The following is a 12,677-nucleotide window of genomic DNA, read 5'->3' as shown; positions in this document are numbered from 1 at the left end:
ACGTGGAACTCATCCCTGCACTTGGGTAAGGGTTGTGATCAGGTGGGAGGGAGGCTACAAATTACCCCTGTGTCACAGGCCGGCAAATTGAAGCCAGGGAGAGCAGCAGCTTGCCTGAGATGGTAAGGAGAGCAGGCAAAGGGGCCAGAGCCCAACACAGACAGAGAGGCTGACTTGGTTCTTTTGAAGGGATGACAACCTCACTTGCTCAATAAACACTGAGTGCCACTAAATGGAATCACTGGAGAAAAACTTTTCAAACTTGAATTAAAAATCCAAATATGTAAAATGATTAAAACAGCACAATAATGACAAAGCTTAGTTTTCTGGGTGATAATATTAAAATGTAGGGACTTCACTGGTGTTGCAGTGGTTAAGAGTCCGCCTGCCAATGCAGGGGACATGGATTCGAGCCCTGGTCCGGGAAGATCCCACATGCCATGGAGCAACTAAGCCTGTGCGCCACAACAAGAGAAGCCACCACAATGAGAAGCCTGCACAGTGCAATGAAGAGTAGCCCCTGCTCACTGCAAATAGAGGAAGCCCACGCACAGCAACGAAGACCCACTGCAGCCAAAAATAAATAAATAAAATAGATAATTTTCACTTTCTTGCATGGCAACAGTTAAAAAACATAAAATATCTGTAAATTGAATAAAATCAGCAAAACATAATTCAAAATATATTCTGACACATTAGAAGGTAGATGTGTATTTTTTATAGAAATTTAAATGTAAAGTGGCAGATATTCTATTTATTTAATTTCTGGGTATCTTTAACAAAAGCATTCTGGCATATTAAAGCAGAATCTGATCATAAGAATATTGATCCTGTTTTTGAGGTTTGTTTAAAAAGTTGTTTTTTAATTATTAAAGTCATTCATTACTAAATATAAGTCCAGAGGAAAAAATCTCATAAGCTGTGAAAAATAAAGTTTTCAAATCAAACTTCAGGACATCTTTCTCTTTGATGAAAATATGAGTTCAAAATCTAACATTAGACAATCCCAAAACAAAGAGTTAAGATAAAGTTGATAGTCTACCTGGGAGCACAGGGATGCCTATATTGAGCCTTTTTATTTGTGTGATCTACATAATAGGTTCCAAATTCTGATGACTCAACTCGCTCCCATCCTGGAGGAAGTCCTTCTCGCTCAAGAGGATGGCTCCAATGAGTTGTATTTGTGTTGTGATCTATGTAATATTTCCTCCCTCTCATTGTCCAGTCCACAGACCAGCCAGGAGGAAGGGGTAAATCTTCAGAACCATGGTTAGTTAAATTTCCTAAAGATGTAGCAGCAACTCTCCCAATACCTGAGAAGAAAGAGAAAAAGAGAAGAAATAGAACAATTATTCATAGCTAAAAAATATGCCATATGAAAAACACAAAATTAACTATCCCAATAGTACTTCTTCCTGTTAAAAAAAATCAAGATTTTACTGTTGCAAATAGAATTTTTCATAAAACTAGCCAGTGTTACTATTATTTAATTACAGAAGAAGAGACAAACTAGGCTCCCTCTTTGAAATCAGGCTTTTTTGGTTGATGCTTCCATCACCAGGCCATACAAATATTTAACTACTAACAAAGCTAATAAGTATATATTATATGTACACTGCTAAAGAAAAAGTGCGGAAAAGAAAAATTCATCTCATTCAAGATTTAAGATTTGACATTTCATCTAAAACAGCAAAAATGAACTTGTAAAACTATTCCCAGTTTGTAATTTCTTAAAAATAACTGGCTGTACCATAAAACTATTAAGTAAGTTTACCAAGATAACACAGTATAAGGTCAACATACAAAAATCAATTTAATATCTCTATACTAACAACAATTAAAAATAAATTATACCACTTAGCTCCCAAAAATTAAATATTTACACATCAATCTAACAAAAAAATTGTGAGATCTGTATGCTGACAACTACAAAACAATGACGAAAGAAATGAAATGGGTGTGGTCAAGATGGTGGAGTAAGAAGACCCTGAGCTTGCTTCCTCCCTTGGGCGCACCAAAATTACAACTATTTACAGAGGAACTACGTGGAACTCATCCCTGCACTTGGGTAAGGGTTGTGATCAGGTGGGAGGGAGGCTACAAATTACCCCTGTGTCACAGGCCGGCAAATTGAAGCCAGGGAGAGCAGCAGCTTGCCTGAGATGGTAAGGAGAGCAGGCAAAGGGGCCAGAGCCCAACACAGACAGAGAGGCTGACTTGGTTCTTTTGAAGGGATGACAACCTCACTTGCTCAATAAACACTGAGTGCCACTAAATGGAATCACTGGAGAAAAACTTTTCAAACTTGAATTAAAAATCCAAATATGTAAAATGATTAAAACAGCACAATAATGACAAAGCTTAGTTTTCTGGGTGATAATATTAAAATGTAGGGACTTCACTGGTGTTGCAGTGGTTAAGAGTCCGCCTGCCAATGCAGGGGACATGGATTCGAGCCCTGGTCCGGGAAGATCCCACATGCCATGGAGCAACTAAGCCTGTGCGCCACAACAAGAGAAGCCACCACAATGAGAAGCCTGCACAGTGCAATGAAGAGTAGCCCCTGCTCACTGCAAATAGAGGAAGCCCACGCACAGCAACGAAGACCCACTGCAGCCAAAAATAAATAAATAAAATAGATAATTTTCACTTTCTTGCATGGCAACAGTTAAAAAACATAAAATATCTGTAAATTGAATAAAATCAGCAAAACATAATTCAAAATATATTCTGACACATTAGAAGGTAGATGTGTATTTTTTATAGAAATTTAAATGTAAAGTGGCAGATATTCTATTTATTTAATTTCTGGGTATCTTTAACAAAAGCATTCTGGCATATTAAAGCAGAATCTGATCATAAGAATATTGATCCTGTTTTTGAGGTTTGTTTAAAAAGTTGTTTTTTAATTATTAAAGTCATTCATTACTAAATATAAGTCCAGAGGAAAAAATCTCATAAGCTGTGAAAAATAAAGTTTTCAAATCAAACTTCAGGACATCTTTCTCTTTGATGAAAATATGAGTTCAAAATCTAACATTAGACAATCCCAAAACAAAGAGTTAAGATAAAGTTGATAGTCTACCTGGGAGCACAGGGATGCCTATATTGAGCCTTTTTATTTGTGTGATCTACATAATAGGTTCCAAATTCTGATGACTCAACTCGCTCCCATCCTGGAGGAAGTCCTTCTCGCTCAAGAGGATGGCTCCAATGAGTTGTATTTGTGTTGTGATCTATGTAATATTTCCTCCCTCTCATTGTCCAGTCCACAGACCAGCCAGGAGGAAGGGGTAAATCTTCAGAACCATGGTTAGTTAAATTTCCTAAAGATGTAGCAGCAACTCTCCCAATACCTGAGAAGAAAGAGAAAAAGAGAAGAAATAGAACAATTATTCATAGCTAAAAAATATGCCATATGAAAAACACAAAATTAACTATCCCAATAGTACTTCTTCCTGTTAAAAAAAATCAAGATTTTACTGTTGCAAATAGAATTTTTCATAAAACTAGCCAGTGTTACTATTATTTAATTACAGAAGAAGAGACAAACTAGGCTCCCTCTTTGAAATCAGGCTTTTTTGGTTGATGCTTCCATCACCAGGCCATACAAATATTTAACTACTAACAAAGCTAATAAGTATATATTATATGTACACTGCTAAAGAAAAAGTGCGGAAAAGAAAAATTCATCTCATTCAAGATTTAAGATTTGACATTTCATCTAAAACAGCAAAAATGAACTTGTAAAACTATTCCCAGTTTGTAATTTCTTAAAAATAACTGGCTGTACCATAAAACTATTAAGTAAGTTTACCAAGATAACACAGTATAAGGTCAACATACAAAAATCAATTTAATATCTCTATACTAACAACAATTAAAAATAAATTATACCACTTAGCTCCCAAAAATTAAATATTTACACATCAATCTAACAAAAAAATTGTGAGATCTGTATGCTGACAACTACAAAACAATGACGAAAGAAATGAAATGGGTGTGGTCAAGATGGTGGAGTAAGAAGACCCTGAGCTTGCTTCCTCCCTTGGGCGCACCAAAATTACAACTATTTACAGAGGAACTACTGATGAGAAAGACTAGAAACCAGCAGAAAAGATCTTCTACAACTAAAAATACAAAGAAGGAACCACAACAAGCCTGATAGGAAAGGTGGAAACGCAGTATAGTCAAGAACCTTACCCCCACGTGGGCGACCCACAAACAGGAGGATAATTACAACTGTAGAGATTCTCCCCAAGAAGCAAGGGGGCCCAAGTCCCACACTGGGCTCCCCAGCCCAGGGGTCCTACACCAGGAAGGACCTTGTCCAGGAAGACAAGCCCCCAGAACCTTTGTATTTGTAGGCCAGCAGGGCTCACTTTCAGGAGAGCTGGAGGGCTGTGAGAAATAAAGACTCCACTCTTAAAGGGCACACACAAAACCTCACACACTCCGGGACCCAGGGCAGAAGCAATAATTTTAAAGAAGCTTGGGTCAGACACACCTGCTAATCTTGGAGAGCCTCCCAGAGAGGCAGGAGGAAACTGGAGCTGACCCTGGGGACACAGACACTTGCGGCAGCCATTTTGGGAGCTGCTTCTACCACCGCAAAGACACTGGTGCTGGCAAGCACTGTTTTGGAATTCTCCCTCTAACTTATCAGCACCAGAACCTGGCCTTGCCCACCAGCCTATGGGCACCAGTATTGGGACACAACAGGTCAAGCCAAGCAATTAGCCCAGCTGGGACACAGCCCCACTCACCAGCAGGCCATCTGCCTTAAAACCCCCTGTGACCACAGCCACTCCAGGATATGCCCCTGTTCACCAGAGGGCCTAGGACCAAGACCCACACACCAGGGCACCAGCACTAGTCCTGGAATCCCCAGGACCCTGCAGCCAGATAACTCAGAACCTGGCTCCAACCACGAGTGGGCAGGCACTGGCTTCAGAACCCCCTGGGACCTGAACCCGCCCACCAGCAAGCTGACAAACAACTCTAGGACCCCCAGGGCCCTGTAGTCAGAGACCCCAGGACCTAGCTCCGCTCACCAGTGAGTTGGCACTAGTCCCAGAACCTGGTTTCACCAACTGGTTGGTGGGCACCAGCCCCTGTATCCCCTGAGCCCCAGCCCCACCTGCCAGCGGGCAGACATCAGCCCTAGGACCACCACAGCCCTGCAGCCTGGCTTGTCAGGACCCAACCCACCCACTAGCAGGATGGCACCAGCCCCAGGACCCCCTGGGCCCTGGCACCATCCACCAGCAGGCCAAAACCAGATCTGCTACACCTTAAGCCAATTTAGGCAGCCAACCTGGGATCCCGTCCCACCAACCAGTGGTCCAACACAAGCTCCAGGACTGCCAGGACCATGCCAACAGCTGTATAAGGAACCAGCCCCACCCATCTGCGGGCCAATACCAGCTCCAGGACCCCACAGGGCCCTATAGCCAGGGACCCTGGAACATGGCTCTGCCCAACAGAAAACCAAGTATAAAGCTATTAGGAAGGTTGAAAGACAAAAGTAATAAAATCATCTATATCCACAATAAGAAGAAAAGGGATACACAAACCAAAAAGAAGTAAAACATGGCAAAAATGGTAAATATCGGGGGGAGGGGTAAAAATGCAGGGTTGTTAAAATGCATTTGAACTTAAGAGATCACCAACTTAACCACATATATATACACACACATATATATGGCTATATATAAACCTCATGGTAACCACAAACCAAAAATCTATAATAAATACACAAAAAAGAAAAAGAACCCAAATATAACACTGAAAATAGTCATCAAATGACATGAGAACAAAAGAAACTACAAACAACCCCCCAAACAATTAAGAAATGTCAATAAGTACATATCTATAAATGTAAATGGACTAAACACTCCAACCAAAAGACATAGAGTAGCTGAATGGATACAAAAAAAAAAATACCCATATATACGCTGCCTACAAGAGGCTCACTTCAGATCCAAACACACACACAGACTGATAATGACAGGATGGAAGAAGGTACTCCATGCAAATGGAAATGAAAAGAAAACAGGGATAGCAATATTTATACCAGACAAAACAGACTTTAAAACAAAGACTGTAACAGGGGACAATGAAGAACATTACATATGATTACGGGATCAATCTAAGAAAAAGACATAACAATTGTATATATATATATATATATATATATATAGAGCAAAATATATAAAAAAAACATAAAAAATATATATATATATATATATATATATATATATATATATATATATATATACACACTCAACATAGGAGCACCTAAATACATAAAGCAAATTTTAAAAGATGTAAAGAGAGAAATTCACAGTAACACAACAATACTAGGGGACTTTAACATCCCACTTAACATCAATGAACAGATCACCCAAACAGAATATCAACAAGGAAACACTGGTCTTAAACAACACATTAGACCAAATGGACTTAATATATATAGGACATTCCACACAAAAGGAGAATATGCATTTTTTTTCCAACTGCACAGGGAACATTCTCCAGGATAAAGAGCACACGCTAGGCCACAAAACAAATCTCAGTAAATTTAAGCCAATTAAAATCATGTCAAGCATCTTTTCCAACCACAACCCTTTGAGACTAAAAATCAACTACAATGAAAAAATAGCAAAAACCACAAACAAGTGGAGGCTAAACTATGCTAATAAACAACCCAACAAATCCCTGAAGAAATAAAGAAATTTTAAAAATACCTGGAGACAAATGAAAATGAAAACACAAGAATCCACTATCTACACACTGCAGCAAAAGTAGTTCTGCGTTGGAAGTTTATAACAGAAGAGATTAGCTCTAGATGGCAGAGTAGAAGGATGTGAGATCACCCCCTTCTTACAAAAACACCAAAATAACAATTAACTGCTGAACAACCATTGACAAAAAAATGCTGGAACCTACCAAAAAAATACCCTACAACCAAAGACAAAAAGCCACAACAAGATAGTATGAGGGGTGCAATCACAATAAAATCAAATCCCATACCCACTGGCTGGGCAACCCAAAAACTGGAAAACAATTATACCACAAAAGTTATCCCACAGAAGTGAAAGTTCTGAGCCCCATGTCAGCCTGCCCAACCTGGTGGTCTGGCAACAGGAAGAGGAGTCCCCAGGGAATCTGGCTTTGAAGGCCAGCGGGGTTTGGTCGCAGGACTTCCACAGGACTGGGGGAAACAGAAGCTCTATTCTTGCAGAGTACACAAAAAGTCTCGTGCTCACCAGGACCCAGGGGAAAAAAGCAGTGACCGCATATGAGACAGGGCCAGACCTACCTGCCTAGTACTGGAGGATCTCCTGCGGAGGTGGCAGGTGGCTGTGGCTCATGGCAGGGACAAAGACACTGGCAGCAGCAGATCCGGGGAGTATGCATTGGTGTGAGCCCTCCTGGAGGTTGCCATTAGCCCTACCCTACAGCCTGTAGGCTCCAGTGCTGGGGTTACCTCAGGCCAAACAACCAACAGGGCAGGAACACAGCCCCACCCATCAGCAGACAAGTGGCTGAAAAGTCTCCCTGAGCACAGCCCTGCCCACCAGAGGGACAAGACCCAGCTCCACCCACCACTGGGCAGGAACCAGCCCCTCCCACCAGGAAGCCTGCAAAAGCCTCTTAGACAGCCTCATCCATCAGAGGGCAGATAGCAGAAGCAAGAACTACCATCCTGCAGCCTGTGGAAAGGAAACAGCAATCACAGAAAGTTAGACAAAAGGAGATGGCAGAGGATTAGGTCCCAGATGATGGAACAAGATGAAACCCGCAGAAGAACAACTAAGTGAAATGGTGATAGCCAACCTACAGGAAAAAGAATTCAGAATGATAGTGAAGATGATCCAAGATCTTGGAAAAAGAATGGAGGCAAGGATTGAGAAGATGCAGGAAATGTTTAATAAAGACCTAGAAAAACTGAAGAACAGACAAATAGACATGAACAATACATAACTGAAACGAAAAAAAACACTAGAAGGAATCAATAGCAGAATAACTGAGGCAGAAGAATGGATAACTGACCTGGAAGACAGAATGGTGGAAATCACTGCCACAGAACAGAATAAAGAAAACGAAAATGAAAAGAAGACAGTCTAAGAGACCTCTGAGACAACATTAAATGCACCAACTTTCACATTATAAGGGTCCTAGAAGGAGAAGAGAAAAGAGAAAGGACCTGAGAAAATATTTGAAGAGATAATAGATGAAAACTTCCCTAACACAGGAAAGGAAACAGTCACCAAAGTCCAGGAAGTACAGAGTCCCAGGCAGTAAAAACCCAAGAAGGAACACATGGAGTCACACAGTAATCAAACTGACAAAAATTAAAGAGAAAAAATATTAAAACGAGAAAAGCAACAAAAAACATACAAGGGAACTCCCATAATGTTATCAGCTGATTCCTCAGCAGAAACTCTACAGGCCAAAATGGAGTGGCATGATATATTAAAAGTGATGAAAGGGAAGAAACTACAGCCAAGAATACTCTACCCAGGAACGCTCTCATTCAAATTTGATGGAGAAATGAAAAGCTTTACAGACAAACAAAAGCTAAGGGAATTCAGCACCACCAGACCAGCTTTGCAACAAATGCTAAAAGAACTTCTCTAAGCAGAAAAGACCACAACTAGAAACAAGAAAATTACGAATGGAAAAGCTCACGGGTAAAGGCAAACATACAGTAAAGCTAGAAAATCATTCACATACAAGTATATCAAAACCAGCAATTGTGAGAAAAGGAGAACACAAATGCAGGATATTGGAAATGCATTTGACATTAAAAGACCAGCAACTTAAAACAATCTTGTTTATATATAGACTGCTATATCAAACCTCATAGTAACCACAAACCGAAAATCTACAATAGATAGACACACAAAAAAGAAAAAGGAATCCAAACACAACACTGAAGTTAGTCATCAAGTCACAAGAGAAGAGAACAAAAGAGGAAGGGAAGGAAGTTTATAGCAATACAAGATTACCTCAAGAAACAAGAAAAATCTCACATAAACAATCTAACCTTATGCCTAAAGGAACTAGAAAAAAAGAACAAAACCCAAAGTTACTAAAAGGAAAGAAATCATAAAGGACAGAGAAGAAATAAATGAAATAGAGACTAAATAGGCAATAGGAAATGGGCTTCCCTGGTGGTGCAGTGGTTGAGAGTCCGCCTGCAGGGGACACGGATTCCTGCCCCGGTCCAGGAGGATCCCACATGCCGCAGAGCAGCTGGGCCCGTGAGCCATGGCCGCTGAGCCTGTGCGTCCAGAGCCTGCGCTCCGCAACGGGAGAGCCCACAGCAGTGAGAGGCCCGCGTACCGCAAAAAAAAAAAAAAAAGCAATAGGAAAGATCAATGAAACTAAGAGCTGGTTCTTTGAAAAGGTAAGAAAAATTGATAAATCTTTAGCCAGATTCATCAAGAAAAAAAGAGAGAGGGCTAACGTCAATAAAATCAGGAAAAATAGGGAAAAGTTACAACAAATATAGAAATACAAAGGATCGTAAAAGATTAATATGGATAATTACACATCAATAAAATGGACAGCCTAGAAGAAATGTACAAATTCCTAGAAATGCCAAGATGGAACCAGGAAGAAATATTCAATAGACGATACAAACCGACCAATTACTAGTAATGAAACTGAATCACTGATAAAAAATACTCCCAAAAAACAAAAGACCAGGACCAGACAGTTGTACAAGAGAACTCTACCAAACATTTACAGAAGAGTTAACACCTATCCTTCTCAAACTATTCCAAAAATTGAACAGGAAGGAATGATCATGAAATCATTCTACAATACCAGCATCACCCTGATACCAAAACCAAAGACACCACAAAAAAATTACAAGCCAATATCACTAATAAACATAGATGCAAAAATCCTCAACAAAATATAAAAATCAAATTCAACAATACATTAAAAGGATCATACATCATGACCAGGTGAGATTTATCCCAGGGATGCAAGGATGGTTCAACATCTGCAAATTAATCAATGTGACACACCACGTTAACAAGTTGAAGAATAAAAACCATATCATAATCTCAACAGATGCAGAAAGAACTACCGACAAAATCCCACAACAATTTATGATAAAAACTCAGCAAAGTGGGTATAGAGAGAACATGTCTCAACACAATAAAAACCATTTATGACAAACCCATGGCCAATATAATACTCAACAGTGAAGAGCTGAAAGCCTTTCCACTAAATTCAGGAACAAGAAAAGGATGCCCACTCTCCCTGCTTCTACTTAATACAATATTGGAAGCCCTAGCCACAGCAATCAGACAAGAAAAAGAAATAAAAGGTATCCAAATTGGAAGGGTAAAGGTAAAACTGTCACTATTCACAGATAAGATATTCTATATAGAGAACCCTAAAGTCTCTGCACAGAAACTATTAGAACAAATAAATGATTTTAGCAAGGCAGCAGGATACAAGATTAATATACAGAAATCTGTTGCGTTTCTATACACTAATAATGAAATATCAGAAAAAGAAAGTAAAGATAAAAACAATTCCATTTAAAACCTCACCCAAAAAAAACAAACACAAAAACAAAAAAACCTAGTAATAAACTTAACCAAGGAGGTGAAAGACCTATATGCTGAAAACTACAAAACACTGATAAAAGGAAACTGAAGAGGATTTGAAGAAATGGAAAGATATTCCATGCTCTTAAACTGGAAGAAATAATATTGTTAAAATGGCCATACTACCCAAAGCAGTCTGTAGATTTAATGCAACCCCTATCAAAACACCCACGACATTTTTCACAGAATGAGAACAAATAATTTTAAAATTTATATGGAACCACAAAAGACCCAGAGTTGCCAAAGCAATATTGAGAAAAAGAACAAAGCTGGAGGTATCAGTCTCCCAGGCTTCAGACTATACTTTAAAGCTACAGTAATCAAAACAGCATGGTACTGGTGCAAAAAGAGACACATAGATCAACGGAACGAAATAGAAAGCCCAGAAATAAACTTACTTACCTACAGTCAATTAATCTATGACAAAGGAGGCAAGAATATACAATGGAGAAAAGACAGTCTCTTACAAAGAAGCACTGCCTACAGTCAATTAATCTATGACAAAGGAGGCAAGAATATACAATGGAGAAAAGACAGTCTCTTACAACAAGAAGCACTGGGAAAGCTGGACAACTACATGTAAAACAATGAAACTGTTTTACACCATACAGAAAATTGTTCACACCATATAGAAAAATAAACTCAAAATGGTTTAAAGACCTAAATTTAAGACATAACACCATAAAACTCCTAGAAGATGACACAGGCAAAACATTCCTTGACATAAATCATAGCAATATTTTCTTAGATCAGTCCCCAAGGCAAAAAAAAAAGCAAAAACAAATAAATGGGACCGTATCAAACTTACAAGCTTTTGCATAGCAAAGGAAACCATAAACAAAATGAAAAGACAACCGATGGAATGGGAGAAAATATTTGCAAACAATGCAACCAACAAGGGGTTAATATCCAAAATATACAAACAGCTTACATAACTCAGTGTTAAAAAAACAAATAACCCAATCAAAAAGTGAGCAGAAGACCTAAGTAGACATTTCTCCAAAGAAGACATACAGATGGCACATGAAAAGATGCTCAATGTTGCTAACTATTAGAGAAATGCAAATCAAAACTACAATGAGGCATCACCTCACACTGATCAGAATGGCCATCATCAAAGAGTCCACAAGTAATAAACGCCAGAGAGGGTGTGGCGAAGAGGGAACCCTCTTACACTGTTGGTAAGCATGTAAATTGGTGCAGCCACTATGGAAAACAGTATGAAGATTCCTTAAAAAACTAAAAATAAAGTTGCATATGATCCAGCAATTCCACTCCTGGGCATATATCTGGAAAAGAGGAAAACTCTAACTCAAAAAGATACATGCACTCCAATGTTCATAGCAGCGCTATGTACAACAGTTGACATGGAAACAACTCAAGTGCCCATCAACAGACTGGCTTAAGAAGATATGGTGTATATATGTGTGTGTATACATACATATATATATGTACACACACACACATACACACACAATGGAATATTACTCAGCTCTAGAAAAGAATGAAATATTGCCATTTGCAGCAACATATGGATGGACCTAGAGAATATTATGCTTAGTGAAATAAGTCAGACAAATACTATATGATATCATTTATTTGTAGAATCTAAAAAATAATACAAATGAATCTATACACAAAACAGAAACAGACTCACAGACATAGAAAACAAACTTATGGTTACCAAAAGGGGAAGGGAGGGACAAATCAAGAGTATGGGATTAACGGTTACAAATTATTACATATAAAATAAATAAGCAACAAGGACTTACTGTATAGCACAGGGAATTATACCCAGTATCTTGTAATAACCTATAGTGGAATACAATCTGCAAAAAATGAATTACTATGCTGTACACCTGAAACTAACACAATACTGTAAACCAACTAGACTTCAAAAAAAAATTAGAGAGGTATAATCCCTAAGTCTAATATACATACAAAAACTGCCAAAAGCAGCTGTGCTAGAAGAACAGTAAAGAAAGAAGTGGAAATAAGAACACAGCACTGCACAAAACCAAGTAGCCCAACACACTACCC

The 12,677-nt window shown here is 38.9% G+C and overlaps 1 protein-coding gene across 1 annotated transcript in view; it reads right to left on the bottom strand.

Moving 5' to 3' along the window:
• SAV1 (salvador family WW domain containing protein 1) overlaps positions 1–12,677 on the bottom strand; it is a 32,919-nt gene that overhangs the window by 8,466 nt on the left and 11,776 nt on the right. The window contains exon 3 of the mRNA XM_007446608.1: positions 3,086–3,356. Coding sequence (XP_007446670.1) covers positions 3,086–3,356 — 271 coding nt within the window. The remainder of the gene's footprint in view (positions 1–3,085; positions 3,357–12,677) is intronic.

The sequence above is a fragment of the Lipotes vexillifer genome, unplaced genomic scaffold, assembly GCF_000442215.2.
Source record: "Lipotes vexillifer unplaced genomic scaffold, Lipotes_vexillifer_v1.1 scaffold124, whole genome shotgun sequence".
Taxonomy (NCBI): domain Eukaryota; kingdom Metazoa; phylum Chordata; class Mammalia; order Artiodactyla; family Lipotidae; genus Lipotes; species Lipotes vexillifer.
Note: the sequence above shows the minus strand (reverse complement) of the source record. Positions and strands in the feature narration are given on the sequence as shown.